At 33.1% G+C, this 20,666-nt stretch overlaps 1 protein-coding gene and 1 long non-coding RNA gene across 3 annotated transcripts; one reads left to right on the forward strand and one right to left on the reverse strand.

Annotated features, from left to right (window-relative positions):
• Positions 1 to 5,024: 5,024 nt before the first annotated feature.
• LOC138313786 (uncharacterized) lies at positions 5,025 to 16,856 on the reverse strand. 2 transcript variants are annotated; one of them, XR_011207260.1, is made up of 13 exons: positions 16,688 to 16,856; positions 15,572 to 15,813; positions 14,670 to 14,811; positions 13,549 to 13,790; positions 12,650 to 12,791; positions 11,535 to 11,776; positions 10,634 to 10,775; positions 9,516 to 9,757; positions 8,623 to 8,764; positions 7,506 to 7,747; positions 6,619 to 6,760; positions 5,632 to 5,743; positions 5,025 to 5,267 (listed from the first exon to the last, which is right to left on the reverse strand). It is a non-coding gene; the product is annotated as an uncharacterized lncRNA (long non-coding RNA). The 2 variants fall into 2 exon arrangements; XR_011207259.1 differs by having other exon boundaries at positions 5,025 to 5,743.
• Positions 16,857 to 16,881: 25 nt separating this feature from the next.
• On the forward strand, positions 16,882 to 18,402 carry LOC138313785 (uncharacterized). Its single transcript, XM_069254081.1, has one exon. The coding sequence runs from the start codon at positions 16,965 to 16,967 to the stop codon at positions 17,700 to 17,702; it is 738 nt and encodes a 245-aa protein (XP_069110182.1). The 5' UTR covers positions 16,882 to 16,964; the 3' UTR covers positions 17,703 to 18,402.
• Positions 18,403 to 20,666: the final 2,264 nt, after the last annotated feature.

The following is a 20,666-nucleotide window of genomic DNA, read 5'->3' on the forward strand; positions in this document are numbered from 1 at the left end:
CATAACATCTTTGACCCATTTGGATGTTCTTCTTTCTGGTAGAATTGGTAAAACCGTTATCATAAAGACTGGTTTAATATATTAATCACACAAATACAACGTTATTTGGCTAAACATTATATCGAATTGCAATTACAAATATCTACTTTGTCGGTTTTCAAATAAGCATTTTGTTGTGTTGCATTCATTACCTACATAATTTACAATCATCAGTGAATTTAGTCAATAGTGATATTTGACATGTTTTACAGTATTCATGTTGACCCATTATGCAATTATCTTTCATTCATATTGATGTAGTGTGCTTTCTCACCAATGAACTTTCACAACGCACCATAATATATTGGTCAATCCATTATTCGTCACAATATGACTTAACTATGTGTAAAAATGTAAGATTCCAAGATTTATTAGCACTTGCTCTTATCAAAATTGAATAATGTCTAAGCAAGGTCTCACTTATAAATCCTTGGTCGAAGTAAAGAAAAAAGCAATATGACCATGAGTGGATAATTTGAATAAATTTGATTAGTGTTAAAACAAAATCAGGAAGATTTCATTTGAAATTGTGAATGAGATTTTGAGTTTTCAAATGTCCATTTTAATTGCTAGCAATCTGATAACTGTATTTTGTAGTGCTGTATCACTGAAGCATGCCGCCGAGGACAAACCAAGCCAAAACAACCACCCGGTCACACTTATACTAACAACGGGTGAAACACAATCGTCCCATCCCACTCATACTTAAATGGTGAGCAATTTTATAAGACTGTGGTGTGTACTACGCGTATGGGACAGAAACCAGAGTTTACCTCAAAGGGGCGTGGCATTTAAAACAGAAGGCCACATCGTGAGGTGGTCTCTAACTGGAGACGTTAGGATGAAGAATATTAGTTAGAAAGAAATATAAGATTTAAAAATCCTTAAATTTAGTTGCAATGTTACGACGTCCATGCAGTGGCAGCAGATACTGTTCTATCACCGCAATAGCCAGCATGGCTAGAAGAAATTGTATGTGTTTTCAATATTCAAAACTGTTTATGGTAAATGTAATAAATGTGAATGTGCGATAACACTTTCTAATTTCGGCATCACATTCACTTTTATACATTTACCATAAACCGTTTTGAATATGAGAATATGTTTCAATAATTTACATAAAGTTTACCTACCAGTATTAATAGTTTAACTGCTAAGCTTATATTGTATTTTCTTTTCCTTTGTAACTGTCCCATTAGTTTAGCTCTAAATGCAAAAATGCACGCGATTACGAAAGAAACGAAATGTTTATTTGTTTTAGTTTGTGTTTTTTTTACTCTTCTAATTGTGGTTTTTTACTTTTCTGAAAAGAAATGTTAAGAGCTGGTGTGTAAACTCTGTACGTGAGATGGGTCCTTTTTCGACAATTTCACATGAAGATTACAGTTGCGTGTGTACTTCAACAACTTGTTTTTGGTTTCATAAACACAAGTCTTGTATACAGCACCTGTGCTATTTAACATAAATGGAGGCTGATCATCACTTTTTTCCTCTATTCGAAGTACCCAGTAGGTAATGTCTATACTGTTTGATCTACAACAAATATTTTGGTATGCAGTAGCCTTATTATATGAACCTTACGCAGTCTATAACCCATGAAAACAATGGAGATTAACACATTACGTGGTCGTCCTTGGGTGGCGTGTCAGTTCAGTTTCTCATGTCTAATAAGGATGTTCCACACTCCCTTGTCTAGGCTTTAAAGAAGCTGATATATTGAAAGGGACTTTCCAGGTTTATTATCAAATATCTGTGCTCATTTTTAAGGAAATGACCCTTGGGTTAATACCTGGAATTTTGTGACTGAGTTCTATAGTCTATTTGTACGTCTGTAAGTTTTACCGACCACAGTGGAAGCAGGGAAGCTTCCCCGTACGTTAGCCCTATTTTGGATGGATTTTAATTGGATGGTCCAAGAAATTATTATTTGCATTAGCATATGAAAGTTCCTGGCAAGATCACTTAAACAAACAAATGACCAAGCCAACTTTCATTCAACAGATACTATTTTAATGTAAGAATTTCGCGATTTCCTTTGAAAAAGTTTAACCGAAATTAACTTTTGCGTTGAATCTAAACACCATCAAATACAGGAGAATCTTTGAAATTTTGTTCGTCGGAAGTTTACTTTCCGCGAATCAATGTTTAACTTGCAAATGTAAATCGCACACAAAAGGGTATTGTTTTACAGTAGAAATGTTGCTAGAAGTATTTTTCATGTGTTTAACTCATTGTCGGCAAGAAGTTAGCTGATTTTTTTTTTATTTCATGTCAATTTTTTCCAGTAAACATCTAACATAACATCCGTATCAGCTGATTTCAGTAACTAGTTTGAACACGATACAATCAACTGAATAGAAATTAGCAAACTTAAGACAACTATATTGTATGTAGTGAATAAACTTCTTACCCGCTTCTGTAACAATGTAACAGCCATGCTGAAATCTTATCCTACTGGGGCCCTACAGCTTATGTAACACGGGGCAAGCTAACAAGCTTTCAAAGTTGGTAAACTAAACATGTTTTACCTCTGAAATATGGAGTCAGTTTTATCCAGAAGTGAATTTGACATTTTTTGTTTTGTGAAATATGAATGAAAGATGGTGTTCAAGCTAAAATTAAAAATCCCATAGAAACTACTGCCCACCAGTTCAATTTTCTTAAAACTTTTGCATATCGAAAGTGCTACAAGTTTGTCCTTCTAAAAAAAATTATTTTTGTTCTTTTTTGATAATTTCTTTAAAAGGCCCAAAGGGCCTGAAATCATCTGGTTGTTCATAATTCATTTGGACAAACTGTACAAACATGCCAAAATAGGTCATCCTTTGTGTAATATTCTACATCATTTGCGTAGATCTTAAACGAATATATATCGTGAGTCATTACTTTCAGAATTTTAAACGGAAATTTAATGCCTATTTCGAAAAATTAACACTTTATACGGACACATCTGGTCCGATAGCCCGAAAAAGAAATCCTATGGCTCTTTGATTCATCGTCAATTCACCCTGTTAAAAGGGGGTGTCCACAATTTTAATCCTGCATTAAAATTTCCCTAGGTCTACGGGCAATTTTCTATCTATGTGTGTTAATAAACTCTCGATATTAAAATCTGGAAAATCCAGTTTTTTTTTGGGGTACTTCAATAATAGCGAGTGCGTGTAGCAACGGATACACATTCTTTGTTAGTATACCTAACTATATACTGACATTTTAAAGATTCCAGAGTCAAATTTCATTGACAATCAGTGTAAAAGTAATAATTAAGTATTAGTAATAACTTAATAAGCCTAAATATAGATGGTAAACGACTTTTGAATATATTGGTTGCATAGTTAACAAAATTAAGGCCCGTGAATTGATAGTTTCGATATTTGTCTACATGTCAATGAAGAATGCTTTCATTAGTTAAAAATAATTAAAGGGGCTAATTGACAAAATGGTTCTACATTCCTTGTGAAAATATGACTGAAACAAGGGGTTCCCAACATTATTTTGTATTTTTGATTACAATTACCCGCTGATTTCGTTGAGCATTATGTACGTTGTAAAATGTGCAAAACTACAAATTTTGATGCCTTTTTTCAGAAAATGATCAAAATTTTTGTTAAACACTGTAAAGCGATTTGAGTACTAGAAAAAAAAATCGGGGTCCTGGGTGGTATACAAGATTTTGCCACCCACCTAATGACTAAAATGGAATTCTGGCATTTCACAGTTAAACCAACTAATCTAATTAACATTATCCATTAAAACTGGTTTATTTCCAAAATATGTGCAATTTTAATGTAATCTTAGACTGAATTTGTCTTTTTAAACTTTATCTTGTCAAAAAAAAAAAAAAAATACTTGCAAAATCAATTGCGAGTCAAACCAATTAGTACATATCATTATAAAGGGCACAAAATAAAGAATGAATCCTCTTTCATCACACTTTCACCTACTTAGCGATACCGACATACGTCGATAGTATTATAATGTATTAGGAAGATGCTTTCATTAGTAAAAATAATTAAACATTCAAAAAATCAAAATGTGGACACAAGGGGTCCCTTGACACATACCCATAGTATTATTAGAAAATGTCATTTCATGCCTTTTATGCCTTTTCAAAAAAGACAAAATTTTAAAGAAATCGGGGCCTGGGTGGATTTTGCCACCCCACCTTTGATAAAAATTTGAATGGCAAGCGTCGGAGACCTACGCATTAACTGTTGTTGGTGACTGAAGGAAGGGAAACAACTCTTGTTTTCTTATAATAAGTATTTGAGATTCAACGATAAAGGGAAGCAACTCATTATTCGTAGTTTTGTTTAACCATTATGTGTGTTACATCAATCCACCAAGTCGGGCACGTGCTGAAATCACATAATTCAAGTTCTTTGAATGTTCTGTTGATTGCTACCGAAAAAGTTTTTTTCCCCATCTTTCTATCCAGTATGTACGTCTATGGAAAACGGATACAATGTGAATTTTGACAAGCATAATCGAACAAATGTAACATATTTCATTAATATGTATTTTATAACGTTCATGTTTATTTTAATTTAGAGCAAACTTGGAATATTGAAGGAATGGTTTTTATTTTTCATTGTGTTTTTTTGTTTTTGTTTTTTGTTTTTGTTAGATTAAATCAACGTCCAATGAACAGCCAGGGTCATGTAAGGAGACCTCCCATGTATGCGGTGCGTGTATGAGGTGCGTGTGTGTGTGTTTTGGTATATTCGTGTTGAGTCTTCTTGTAGAGTGGAACGCTTGCCCTTTTGATAGTGCTATATCAATGAAACATGCCACCGAAGACACCAAACAACACGATATGCTAGATATGCTCTGATTTTACTCTTTTTTAATTGGTTAATACATGGTCATGTGAGGTTCAATATATACTATAACATATTCCTATTTTAGAAACGTCGAGTCAATACCTTCTGTGACATCATTACTCAAACATTGAGTTCTTCAGGGTGACGTCCTGTAACCTGTAATGAATATATAAATAGGAAAATTCTTTTGACATTTTTCAAAGGAATCACATACCTAATTTAGAAAATAATTATCTTAATCTACATCCTCGGTCGTAATTTAATTTTACTAAGGCGTTATAAGAGACCGCAGAACCAAATGATTTCGCTATATACGATATATTAACGTTTGCCGCTGTCAAGGTTAAATGGAGTTTTCAAGTCTGGTCACCTGTCACTAATTTTGAAGAATGGCATCTCGCATACCTGTGAATAAAAAGAAATAAAGATCTACCATCTTGCTAAACTTTTATGTGGGGGGTGCCATCTTATGTTGAATTCCGCACCAAAAATTGACCAAAATATTCATGAAATTCTAATATTGATTACCTCCCCCTGTCAGACACACACTTGACAGAATTTTAAAATTTCTTTATATATTTTACATCTACATGTATTGCCCAACCCACACATTAAACATTTGAAACTGATGCACCCTGGATACCCAATCAGCAGGCTCCGAAACATTCACCTCTCTATGAAATCTTGTGCCCAAAAGGGGATTTCCAGGAATCTATTTTTGGTTTGATTCTGCGGTCCCTATAGCATTTTACATATTTTTCAAATTTACCATTTTTGGAAAGCTACATGTCCATAAGGTCTGATTCCAAAATGGGAGTTTGCTCGCTGCATGGGTTGGTCTGGTACTGCAAGCTGTGCACTCGTATCGACGATGAAGATTCCTGTAAGAAAAATTATGAGAATTGAAACAGTTTTGAAATAAAAATTTAAATATATTTTAATGAAATTTGAACCTAGACTTTTGACTTTTACTTATAACTATAGTATAGTTAGTGTACTACAGGGAAATATGACCAATTGAATTAAACTTGGAGGTCAGGAGGAGATAACTCATATTCTTTACCCCCACCCCTCATTTTTGGAATTTCTAGCAAAAAATATCCAGAACTGAACAATTAAGCAAATCAAAGTTCCAGAACTGGCTCAATACTATAGATATATAACTTAGTAAACAATAGAATATCATAAAGAAATGATTATAACATATTATGTCATAATATATCTGATATAACACAGAGAAATTACGGTGCAGCTAATGAAATATGGATACAAAATAGCCCCAAAAATTTCAAATTTGCCCTGATTTTCTGAATCAGATGATTCTAAAATTACAAATGTATACCAATTGATGTAAAAAAGGGAATTATTAACCTCTGAAGGATTTCAAGGACAGATAAAATCAAATCTAGAGCAACATTTGAACCCGAAAAACTGGACAGAACTAAAGAATCGTGGCTATTAGAAAGAAAATGATTTTGAAAAATAGAATTAAACTTATCCTTCACTCACATATTGATGTATACTAGTCAGTTACAAGATCTGGAAGTGAAAGAATTACACAATTCACCTCTAAATTTGCACCATCTCACTGCTAAAAAACCCGTTTACCAGAGACCTACAAATGTACAGACAATGGAAGGGAGATAACTCGAATTTCACTCGACTATCCATCTCGAAGAAATTAATAACACTGATAATTGAACCAAAGAGGTATATGAGAGAAATGTATAGAGAAAAAAAAACAAATTATACTCACAATTAAATACTCAGGTCAATTATGGAAAGGTAACTCTGTCTAGTATTTTCATGAAATGAGTTAACTCCCCTTGGCGCTGTCTTCATGTCAGGAAAAAGCTGTTAAACTGGTCGGCCCAAAAGGTACCATGGTCAAAGCTCGGCTGAAACAGAAGAAATGTATAAATTAATAAATAAATGACTAAAATGAAAGAGTTAAAGTAGCTGATTAATGAACACAAAAACAGAAAGTGTTTTATATATATCGATTAGGGTTCATGGCCATTTAAGGATGTGTCAATACTTGGAGGAACCCAGAGTATCAAAATAAAAACCACCGTCCTACAGCCTGAATCTATTACCTATTCCTGACCAGTCTTAAACATTTAATTTTGAAAAAGAAGACTATACTGTTTATTTTACAGAACCAAACAACACTATATCCATTTGATGAATTTATATATAAAATATTTGACTTACATATACAGATAAATAGAATAGTAATTATGATAAATAGATAAATACAGGGAAAGAGATTATTAGGCTTGAATAACTCCTAATCACAGAGTATCACGCGAATTCAGAGAAGTTTACTAAATATCATTGAAATACACATAATATTCTAAATATTCTAAGTCACCAGACTTCTTACATGTACCCCCCCCCCCGGGCCAGGACCCTAGCCCCTGTGTCATACTGCCCCAAGCCCCTGTGTCATAATCGTGACAAAAACATCTTCTGTATAATCACTTTCTAAGATATTGGTTCATGTGCTAAGCTATACTAACAACATATGTGTAATGTGATTTTTTTCAACAAAATCCACCAATTTACAGTGTCGTTATCAAGACAGAAAGGCCTCCGTACTAAAAATAGCTACCAAATATTTATAAAATACAAGCAAAATACCTTCAACACTCGATTTCCAGCCAAATACATGCAGATTGGGTTCAGTCAAATGGTGTCCAGGGACGCTGAATGACGGAAACGTCATATCCGGTTGTCATCCTATAGCATTTTACATATTTTTCAAATTTACCATTTTTGGAAAGCTACATGTCCATAAGGTCTGATTCCAAAATGGGAGTTTGCTCGCTGCATGGGTTGGTCTGGTACTGCAAGCTGTGCACTCGTATCGACGATGAAGATTCCTGTAAGAAAAATTATGAGAATTGAAACAGTTTTGAAATAAAAATTTAAATATTTCAATGAAATTTGAACCTAGACTTTTGACTTTTACTTATAACTATAGTATAGTTAGTGTACTACAGGGAAATATGACCAATTGAATTAAACTTGGAGGTCAGGGGGAGATAACTCATATTCTTTACCCCCACCCCTCATTTTTGGAATTTCTAGCAAAAAATATCCAGAACTGAACAATTAAGCAAATCAAAGTTCCAGAACTGGCTCAATACTATAGATATATAACTTAGTAAACAATAGAATATCATAAAGAAATGATTATAACATATTATGTCATAATATATCTGATATAACACAGAGAAATTACGGTGCAGCTAATGAAATATGGATACAAAATAGCCCCAAAAATTTCAAATTTGCCCTGATTTTCTGAATCAGATGATTCTAAAATTACAAATGTATACCAATTGATGTAAAAAAGGGAATTATTAACCTCTGAAGGATTTCAAGGACAGATAAAATCAAATCTAGAGCAACATTTGAACCCGAAAAACTGGACAGAACTAAAGAATCGTGGCTATTAGAAAGAAAATGATTTTGAAAAATAGAATTAAACTTATCCTTCACTCGCATATTGATGTATACTAGTCAGTTACAAGATCTGGAAATGAAAGAATTACACAAGTCACCTCTAAATTTGCACCATCTCACTGCTAAAAAAACCCGTTTACCAGAGACCTACAAATGTACAGACAATGGAAGGGAGATAACTCGAATTTCACTCGACTATCCATCTCGAAGAAATTAATAACACTGATAATTGAACCAAAGAGGTATATGAGAGAAATGTATAGAGAAAAAAAAAACAAATTATACTCACAATTAAATACTCAGGTCAATTATGGAAAGGTAACTCTGTCTAGTATTTTCATGAAATGAGTTAACTCCCCTTGGCGCTGTCTTCATGTCAGGAAAAAGCTGTTAAACTGGTCGGCCCAAAAGGTACCATGGTCAAAGCTCGGCTGAAACAGAAGAAATGTATAAATTAATAAATAAATGACTAAAATGAAAGAGTTAAAGTAGCTGATTAATGAACACAAAAACAGAAAGTGTTTTATATATATCGATTAGGGTTCATGGCCATTTAAGGATGTGTCAATACTTGGAGGAACCCAGAGTATCAAAATAAAAACCACCGTCCTACAGCCTGAATCTATTACCTATTCCTGACCAGTCTTAAACATTTAATTTTGAAAAAGAAGACTATACTGTTTATTTTACAGAACCAAACAACACTATATCCATTTGATGAATTTATATATAAAATATTTGACTTACATATACAGATAAATAGAATAGTAATTATGATAAATAGATAAATACAGGGAAAGAGATTATTAGGCTTGAATAACTCCTAATCACAGAGTATCACGCGAATTCAGAGAAGTTTACTAAATATCATTGAAATACACATCATATTCTAAATATTCTAAGTCACCAGACTTCTTACATGTACCCCCCCCCCCCCCCCCGGGCCAGGACCCTAGCCCCTGTGTCATACTGCCCCAAGCCCCTGTGTCATAATCGTGACAAAAACATCTTCTGTATAATCACTTTCTAAGATATTGGTTCATGTGCTAAGCTATACTAACAACATATGTGTAATGTGATTTTTTTCAACAAAATCCACCAATTTACAGTGTCGTTATCAAGACAGAAAGGCCTCCGTACTAAAAATAGCTACCAAATATTTATAAAATACAAGCAAAATACCTTCAACACTCGATTTCCAGCCAAATACATGCAGATTGGGTTCAGTCAAATGGTGTCCAGGGACGCTGAATGACGGAAACGTCATATCCGGTTGTCATCCTATAGCATTTTACATATTTTTCAAATTTACCATTTTTGGAAAGCTACATGTCCATAAGGTCTGATTCCAAAATGGGAGTTTGCTCGCTGCATGGGTTGGTCTGGTACTGCAAGCTGTGTACTCGTATCGACGATGAAGATTCCTGTAAGAAAAATTATGAGAATTGAAACAGTTTTGAAATAAAAATTTAAATATTTCAATGAAATTTGAACCTAGACTTTTGACTTTTACTTATAACTATAGTATAGTTAGTGTACTACAGGGAAATATGACCAATTGAATTAAACTTGGAGGTCAGGGGGAGATAACTCATATTCTTTACCCCCACCCCCCATTTTTGGAATTTCTAGCAAAAAATATCCAGAACTGAACAATTAAGCAAATCAAAGTTCCAGAACTGGCTCAATACTATAGATATATAACTTAGTAAACAATAGAATATCATAAAGAAATGATTATAACATATTATGTCATAATATATCTGATATAACACAGAGAAATTACGGTGCAGCTAATGAAATATGGATACAAAATAGCCCCAAAAATTTCAAATTTGCCCTGATTTTCTGAATCAGATGATTCTAAAATTACAAATGTATACCAATTGATGTAAAAAAGGGAATTATTAACCTCTGAAGGATTCCAAGGACAGATAAAATCAAATCTAGAGCAACATTTGAACCCGAAAAACTGGACAGAACTAAAGAATCGTGGCTATTAGAAAGAAAATGATTTTGAAAAATAGAATTAAACTTATCCTTCACTCACATATTGATGTATACTAGTCAGTTACAAGATCTGGAAGTGAAAGAATTACACAATTCACCTCTAAATTTGCACCATCTCACTGCTAAAAAAACCCGTTTACCAGAGACCTACAAATGTACAGACAATGGAAGGGAGATAACTCGAATTTCACTCGACTATCCATCTCGAAGAAATTAATAACACTGATAATTGAACCAAAGAGGTATATGAGAGAAATGTATAAGAAAAAAAAAAAAAAAATTATACTCACAATTAAATACTCAGGTCAATTATGGAAAGGTAACTCTGTCTAGTATTTTCATGAAATGAGTTAACTCCCCTTGGCGCTGTCTTCATGTCAGGAAAAAGCTGTTAAACTGGTCGGCCCAAAAGGTACCATGGTCAAAGCTCGGCTGAAACAGAAGAAATGTATAAATTAATAAATAAATGACTAAAATGAAAGAGTTAAAGTAGCTGATTAATGAACACAAAAACAGAAAGTGTTTTTATATATATCGATTAGGGTTCATGGCCATTTAAGGATGTGTCAATACTTGGAGGAACCCAGAGTATCAAAATAAAAACCACCGTCCTACAGCCTGAATCTATTACCTATTCCTGACCAGTCTTAAACATTTAATTTTGAAAAAGAAGACTATACTGTTTATTTTACAGAACCAAACAACACTATATCCATTTGATGAATTTATATATAAAATATTTGACTTACATATACAGATAAATAGAATAGTAATTATGATAAATAGATAAATACAGGGAAAGAGATTATTAGGCTTGAATAACTCCTAATCACAGAGTATCACGCGAATTCAGAGAAGTTTACTAAATATCATTGAAATACACATCATATTCTAAATATTCTAAGTCACCAGACTTCTTACATGTACCCCCCCCCCCCCCCCCCCCCCCCGGGCCAGGACCCTAGCCCCTGTGTCATACTGCCCCAAGCCCCTGTGTCATAATCGTGACAAAAACATCTTCTGTATAATCACTTTCTAAGATATTGGTTCATGTGCTAAGCTATACTAACAACATATGTGTAATGTGATTTTTTTCAACAAAATCCACCAATTTACAGTGTCGTTATCAAGACAGAAAGGCCTCCGTACTAAAAATAGCTACCAAATATTTATAAAATACAAGCAAAATACCTTCAACACTCGATTTCCAGCCAAATACATGCAGATTGGGTTCAGTCAAATGGTGTCCAGGGACGCTGAATGACGGAAACGTCATATCCGGTTGTCATCCTATAGCATTTTACATATTTTTCAAATTTACCATTTTTGGAAAGCTACATGTCCATAAGGTCTGATTCCAAAATGGGAGTTTGCTCGCTGCATGGGTTGGTCTGGTACTGCAAGCTGTGCACTCGTATCGACGATGAAGATTCCTGTAAGAAAAATTATGAGAATTGAAACAGTTTTGAAATAAAAATTTAAATATTTCAATGAAATTTGAACCTAGACTTTTGACTTTTACTTATAACTATAGTATAGTTAGTGTACTACAAGGAAATATGACCAATTGAATTAAACTTGGAGGTCAGGGGGAGATAACTCATATTCTTTACCCCCACCCCTCATTTTTGGAATTTCTAGCAAAAAATATCCAGAACTGAACAATTAAGCAAATCAAAGTTCCAGAACTGGCTCAATACTATAGATATATAACTTAGTAAACAATAGAATATCATAAAGAAATGATTATAACATATTATGTCATAATATATCTGATATAACACAGAGAAATTACGGTGCAGCTAATGAAATATGGATACAAAATAGCCCCAAAAATTTCAAATTTGCCCTGATTTTCTGAATCAGATGATTCTAAAATTACAAATGTATACCAATTGATGTAAAAAAGGGAATTATTAACCTCTGAAGGATTCCAAGGACAGATAAAATCAAATCTAGAGCAACATTTGAACCCGAAAAACTGGACAGAACTAAAGAATCGTGGCTATTAGAAAGAAAATGATTTTGAAAAATAGAATTAAACTTATCCTTCACTCACATATTGATGTATACTAGTCAGTTACAAGATCTGGAAGTGAAAGAATTACACAATTCACCTCTAAATTTGCACCATCTCACTGCTAAAAAAACCCGTTTACCAGAGACCTACAAATGTACAGACAATGGAAGGGAGATAACTCGAATTTCACTCGACTATCCATCTCGAAGAAATTAATAACACTGATAATTGAACCAAAGAGGTATATGAGAGAAATGTATAGAGAAAAAAAACAAATTATACTCACAATTAAATACTCAGGTCAATTATGGAAAGGTAACTCTGTCTAGTATTTTCATGAAATGAGTTAACTCCCCTTGGCGCTGTCTTCATGTCAGGAAAAAGCTGTTAAACTGGTCGGCCCAAAAGGTACCATGGTCAAAGCTCGGCTGAAACAGAAGAAATGTATAAATTAATAAATAAATGACTAAAATGAAAGAGTTAAAGTAGCTGATTAAATGAACACAAAAACAGAAAGTGTTTTTATATATATCGATTAGGGTTCATGGCCATTTAAGGATGTGTCAATACTTGGAGGAACCCAGAGTATCAAAATAAAAACCACCGTCCTACAGCCTGAATCTATTACCTATTCCTGACCAGTCTTAAACATTTAATTTTGAAAAAGAAGACTATACTGTTTTATTTTACAGAACCAAACAACACTATATCCATTTGATGAATTTATATATAAAATATTTGACTTACATATACAGATAAATAGAATAGTAATTATGATAAATAGATAAATACAGGGAAAGAGATTATTAGGCTTGAATAACTCCTAATCACAGAGTATCACGCGAATTCAGAGAAGTTTACTAAATATCATTGAAATACACATAATATTCTAAATATTCTAAGTCACCAGACTTCTTACAGTACCCCCCCCCCCCCCCCCCCCCCGGGCCAGGACCCTAGCCCCTGTGTCATACTGCCCCAAGCCCCGTGTCATAATCGTGACAAAAACATCTTCTGTGTAATCACTTTCTAAGATATTGGTTCATGTGCTAAGCTATATTAACAACATATGTGTAATGTGATTTTTTTCAACAAAATCCACCAATTTACAGTGTCGTTATCAAGACAGAAAGGCCTCCGTACTAAAAATAGCTACCAAATATTTATAAAATACAAGCAAAATACCTTCAACACTCGATTTCCAGTCAAATACATGCAGATTGGGTTCAGTCAAATGGTGTCCAGGGACGCTGAATGACGGAAACGTCATATCCGGTTGTCATCCTATAGCATTTTACATATTTTTCAAATTTACCATTTTTGGAAAGCTACATGTCCATAAGGTCTGATTCCAAAATGGGAGTTTGCTCGCTGCATGGGTTGGTCTGGTACTGCAAGCTGTGTACTCGTATCGACGATGAAGATTCCTGTAAGAAAAATTATTATGAGAATTGAAACAGTTTTGAAATAAAAATTTAAATATTTCAATGAAATTTGAACCTAGACTTTTGACTTTTACTTATAACTATAGTATAGTTAGTGTACTACAGGGAAATATGACCAATTGAATTAAACTTGGAGGTCAGGGGGAGATAACTCATATTCTTTACCCCCACCCCTCATTTTTGGAATTTCTAGCAAAAAATATCCAGAACTGAACAATTAAGCAAATCAAAGTTCCAGAACTGGCTCAATACTATAGATATATAACTTAGTAAACAATAGAATATCATAAAGAAATGATTATAACATATTATGTCATAATATATCTGATATAACACAGAGAAATTACGGTGCAGCTAATGAAATATGGATACAAAATAGCCCCAAAAATTTCAAATTTGCCCTGATTTTCTGAATCAGATGATTCTAAAATTACAAATGTATACCAATTGATGTAAAAAAGGGAATTATTAACCTCTGAAGGATTTCAAGGACAGATAAAAATCAAATCTAGAGCAACATTTGAACCCGAAAAACTGGACAGAACTAAAGAATCGTGGCTATTAGAAAGAAAATGATTTTGAAAAATAGAATTAAACTTATCCTTCACTCACATATTGATGTATACTAGTCAGTTACAAGATCTGGAAGTGAAAGAATTACACAATTCACCTCTAAATTTGCACCATCTCACTGCTAAAAAACCCGTTTACCAGAGACCTACAAATGTACAGACAATGGAAGGGAGATAACTCGAATTTCACTCGACTATCCATCTCGAAGAAATTAATAACACTGATAATTGAACCAAAGAGGTATATGAGAGAAATGTATAGAGAAAAAAAAAAACAAATTATACTCACAATTAAATACTCAGGTCAATTATGGAAAGGTAACTCTGTCTAGTATTTTCATGAAATGAGTTAACTCCCCTTGGCGCTGTCTTCATGTCAGGAAAAAGCTGTTAAACTGGTCGGCCCAAAAGGTACCATGGTCAAAGCTCGGCTGAAACAGAAGAAATGTATAAATTAATAAATAAATGACTAAAATGAAAGAGTTAAAGTAGCTGATTAATGAACACAAAAACAGAAAGTGTTTTATATAGATCGATTAGGGTTCATGGCCATTTAAGGATGTGTCAATACTTGGAGGAACCCAGAGTATCAAAATAAAAACCACCGTCCTACAGCCTGAATCTATTACCTATTCCTGACCAGTCTTAAACATTTAATTTTGAAAAAGAAGACTATACTGTTTATTTTACAGAACCAAACAACACTATATCCATTTGATGAATTTATATATAAAATATTTGACTTACATATACAGATAAATAGAATAGTAATTATGATAAATAGATAAATACAGGGAAAGAGATTATTAGGCTTGAATAACTCCTAATCACAGAGTATCACGCGAATTCAGAGAAGTTTACTAAATATCATTGAAATACACATCATATTCTAAATATTCTAAGTCACCAGACTTCTTACATGTACCCCCCCCCCCCCCCCCCCCCCCCCCGGGCCAGGACCCTAGCCCCTGTGTCATACTGCCCCAAGCCCCTGTGTCATAATCGTGACAAAAACATCTTCTGTATAATCACTTTCTAAGATATTGGTTCATGTGCTAAGCTATACTAACAACATATGTGTAATGTGATTTTTTTCAACAAAATCCACCAATTTACAGTGTCGTTATCAAGACAGAAAGGCCTCCGTACTAAAAATAGCTACCAAATATTTATAAAATACAAGCAAAATACCTTCAACACTCGATTTCCAGCCAAATACATGCAGATTGGGTTCAGTCAAATGGTGTCCAGGGACGCTGAATGACGGAAACGTCATATCCGGTTGTCATCCTATAGCATTTTACATATTTTTCAAATTTACCATTTTTGGAAAGCTACATGTCCATAAGGTCTGATTCCAAAATGGGAGTTTGCTCGCTGCATGGGTTGGTCTGGTACTGCAAGCTGTGCACTCGTATCGACGATGAAGATTCCTGTAAGAAAAATTATGAGAATTGAAACAGTTTTGAAATAAAAATTTAAATATTTCAATGAAATTTGAACCTAGACTTTTGACTTTTACTATATAACTATAGTATAGTTAGTGTACTACAGGGAAATATGACCAATTGAATTAAACTTGGAGGTCAGGGGGAGATAACTCATATTCTTTACCCCCACCCCTCATTTTTGGAATTTCTAGCAAAAAATATCCAGAACTGAACAATTAAGCAAATCAAAGTTCCAGAACTGGCTCAATACTATAGATATATAACTTAGTAAACAATAGAATATCATAAAGAAATGATTATAACATATTATGTCATAATATATCTGATATAACACAGAGAAATTACGGTGCAGCTAATGAAATATGGATACAAAATAGCCCCAAAAATTTCAAATTTGCCCTGATTTTCTGAATCAGATGATTCTAAAATTACAAATGTATACCAATTGATGTAAAAAAGGGAATTATTAACCTCTGAAGGATTTCAAGGACAGATAAAATCAAATCTAGAGCAACATTTGAACCCGAAAAACTGGACAGAACTAAAGAATCGTGGCTATTAGAAAGAAAATGATTTTGAAAAATAGAATTAAACTTATCCTTCACTCACATATTGATGTATACTAGTCAGTTACAAGATCTGGAAGTGAAAGAATTACACAATTCACCTCTAAATTTGCACCATCTCACTGCTAAAAAACCCGTTTACCAGAGACCTACAAATGTACAGACAATGGAAGGGAGATAACTCGAATTTCACTCGACTATCCATCTCGAAGAAATTAATAACACTGATAATTGAACCAAAGAGGTATATGAGAGAAATGTATAGAGAAAAAAAAACAAATTATACTCACAATTAAATACTCAGGTCAATTATGGAAAGGTAACTCTGTCTAGTATTTTCATGAAATGAGTTAACTCCCCTTGGCGCTGTCTTCATGTCAGGAAAAAGCTGTTAAACTGGTCGGCCCAAAAGGTACCATGGTCAAAGCTCGGCTGAAACAGAAGAAATGTATAAATTAATAAATAAATGACTAAAATGAAATTTTGGACTTAAAAAGCAAATGTAAAGAAATCACAATAAGTACGAAAGACATTCAAGAAGCTGTGGATAAATCCTTGGAAGTGGCCATGACAAAAACTGTGCAAACCATTAGAGAGGATTTGAAACGTGAAGTCATAGTAGATGTTAGGAAATACATTGACTCTAAAATATCAGAAACAGCAGGACGCATTTCTAGTTTAGAAATGGATGTGGAAAACCTCAAAGAGGAAGTTGAGAAACAAGATGACACTGTAGCCGAGATGAAAACAATCCTTGTTAATCAACAGCAAAGAATCAACAAGGCCCTGGAAAAAGCCAATCGTAATGAACAATATTCTAGAAAATACAATGTTCGTATTAGAGGTCTACCAGAAGAAAAAGGTGAAAACCTGAGGGTAGTGCTCCCGACCAGAATAATGGCAGCAAGTGGAGTGAAACTCAATGGATACTATGACATTGTGGCAGTACATCGACTACCCAGTGCACGTGGCACAAATTCACTGCGTCCAGTGATTGTCAAGTTTTTTAATAATGACATAAAAATGTTAGTGACAAAAAATAAGCATTTGCTGAGGAAAGCTGGACTATTTGTGACAGAGGATATCACCAGTGAAAATATTTCCCTGATGGACAAAGTGAAGGCTAGTGACAAAATAGAATACAGTTGGTACTATAACTGTAACGTGTACGGTTTGTGCAAGGACACCAAACGACGGGTGAGGTTCGGCTTATTTGACAACATAGACTCTGTCATTGCTGAGCATACCCAGAACGCGAAGGTGATCAGTGACACATATATCGGACAGAAAACAGTGCGGGATTAAATGACTTCTACGTGTGCATCAGTAATGGGACCGACCTCTGAACTGTCTCTTATGTGTCCCACTACGTTGTGCATAAGCGGAAGAAAGGTATATATAAATGTATATAAACTTTAAAGTTCCCCCTGATAATTCACTCTGCGAGCCAGATTCAAAGTCACCTTCAATAAGCAATATAATGGCTTGTGTATGTTTTTGAGAAATAAAAATTGTGATTCTGTCTATGTACCAACATATACCATAGTTTTAGTACATACAGGTAACAACATACATGTAACACATAGCTTCTTAAATGCAGTTTCTTACAAACCTGGTTTCTGCACTTTTTTGTAGTAAAATATGTATATAAAATGTTTATAAAACGTAGAAGTATACTTGTGTATAAGATATATAGTGTCTATACATGTATATACTTATATATTTTATCTATTAAATGAAATATGTGATCAATTTACAGATGTGTAAAACTGATAATCAACTGCTTATGTCCATTTCTTTTTTATCTATTACTACTATTGAAAACAATATACTTATATAAGTTATATTCCATATTTATATGTCCTTATCAAAACACCAAACAATTCATTTGTATTATTTATTACCCATAGATAAAACCATGAATGTAAAGGTATTAAATAAGTTATGATATGTTGAGGGATGTACGATATTCTGTTGATCTTGAAAATTTTTTTTTTTTTTTTTTTTTTAAATAAATGCTATCACACTTTTCATTTAATCAGTACCACCCCCCCCCCCCTTTTTTTTTTTTTTTTTTTTTTTTGTTTTTTGTTTTTTTTTTTGTTTTAAGAAGATAAAAGTGATAACTATCAAAAAGGAAATTTACTTACATATATATTCATTAATACTTTAACTTTATACAGGTAATCATAATTCTCCCATGCACTGCTCTTATTATCTCCCTTTAACTAAGTCATGATATACAATGTACATGATTTATGAAATGTGTATGATTTATGATCCTATTTACTTTCCATTTTCTTTTATTTGTTTTTCTTACCCCTCTCCCTCTTCTTTCAAAATATTCAAAATCTTATGCATCACCTTATTAAATTAATATACATTGACATTAGCACTTATAAATGGAAATAATATGCCTATCATGGATGATTAAATATCCTTCAACATATCATTCATTACAAAGACTTGAGTCTAAATCATGTGAATGACTGAAACAATGGAACACCATGTGCAACACTGGTATGTCAGTTCTAATGTTCGTTTTTAATGTAAATGTTTTCATTGTTACTCTCTATATATGTTCTAATCATGTCTGTCTATATTTTTTGTTCATGATCTGTCATCTAGAATCTTTCTGTCTCTTTTTCTCTTTTTCTCTTCCTCAACTTCTTACCTTTACCCTTGAGATGTGGAATACATTTTCAGATTTTGATAACGGATGAGTAATATCACTATATTATCTGTAAACTGTCAGGGCCTAGGTGACTTTACGAAAAGAAAAGACATATTTTCATACCTTAAAAGTAAAAATCACAATATCTTTTGTATCCAAGACACACATTTTACTGTAGATTTAGAAAATCAGATAAGGTCTGAATGGGGTTATGAATGTTTTTTCAATTCTTACAAATCCAATGCCAGAGGTGTCGCCATTCTATTTAACAACAATTTTGAATTTAAGTTTAAGAAAATTAAGAAGGATCATACTGGAAACTTTTTAGCGTTAGAGATAGAAATTGACTCTGTAAGTATGACTCTGATAACATTATATGGACCAAATAAAGATGAACCAAATTTCTATAACACTATATCAGAAACACTTGATGAATTTGGAAATATAATGTCTATTATTTGTGGAGATTTTAATCTGGTTCTCAATCCTCACCTTGATTACGATAAGACATATAAAACTGTGAACAATCCACAAGCTCGAGATAAGGTATTAAATATAATTGATGAATACAATCTGATAGATATTTTCAGGGAATACCATCCAAACCAAAAAAGATATACATGGAGAAAATTAAACCCTCTGAAACAATCAAGATTAGATTATTTTTTGGTAAGTGAAGGTTTGTTATCTTTTGTCACCTCCTCTTCTGTAGAACCTAGTTACAGATCAGATCACTCTATTGTAAAGTTAGTATTGAAATTTAATGAATTTAAAAGAGGAAGGGGTCTTTGGAAGTTCAATAACTCTCTTCTTTATGATACAGAATATGTTCAATTGATTAATAAGGTTATTACAGACACTAAAAAAGATTATTGTCTTCCTGTTTACAATCAAAATGCTATTGATGCCATAGATGACTCAATTTTACAGTTTAATATAGATGAACAATTATTCTTGGAAACTCTGTTAATGAACATTAGAGGTAAAACTATCTCCTTCTCTTCCCATAAAAAAACCCAAAGAAATTTAAAAGAAAATAAACTGATACAGACCATACAAGATTTAGAAAACAGTGAAGATACTGATATTTTAGAAATAGAAGACAAAAAGAAAGAATTAGAAGCTATTCGGTCATATAAATTAAAAGGTAGTGTGATAAGATCTAAAGTTAAGTGGGAGGAAGAGGGAGAAAAACCTACCAGATACTTTTTAAACTTAGAAAATAGAAACTTTGTTTCTAAAATAATTCCCAAAATACAAAAAGAAGATGGAACAGTAATAGATAAACAAGTAGACATCTTGGAAAATACCAAACAGTTTTATGAAAATCTCTATAAAGAGAACAAACATATAAATAATGTTGATCTGGATAATTACCTAAATTTCCCTGATCTACCAAAACTTACAGAGTCAGAGTCACAGTCTCTAGAAGGGGAGATCACTCTCACAGAAGCAAGCTATTTTTTAAAAAACATGAAGAATAACAAAAGTCCAGGATCAGATGGTTTCACAGTAGAGTTTTTTAAATTTTTTTGGAACAAAATTGGTAAATTTGTAGTTCGATCTTTAAATTTTGGTTTTTCAAAGGAAGAATT

The sequence above is a fragment of the Argopecten irradians genome, unplaced genomic scaffold (genome assembly GCF_041381155.1).
Source record: "Argopecten irradians isolate NY unplaced genomic scaffold, Ai_NY scaffold_0930, whole genome shotgun sequence".
Taxonomy (NCBI): Eukaryota; Metazoa; Mollusca; class Bivalvia; order Pectinida; family Pectinidae; genus Argopecten; species Argopecten irradians.

What these genes read in the sequence shown, in the direction of transcription:
- LOC138313785 (XM_069254081.1), top strand. Translation starts at nt 16,965, where the DNA reads ATGACAAAAACTGTGCAAACCATTAGAGAGGATTTGAAACGTGAAGTC.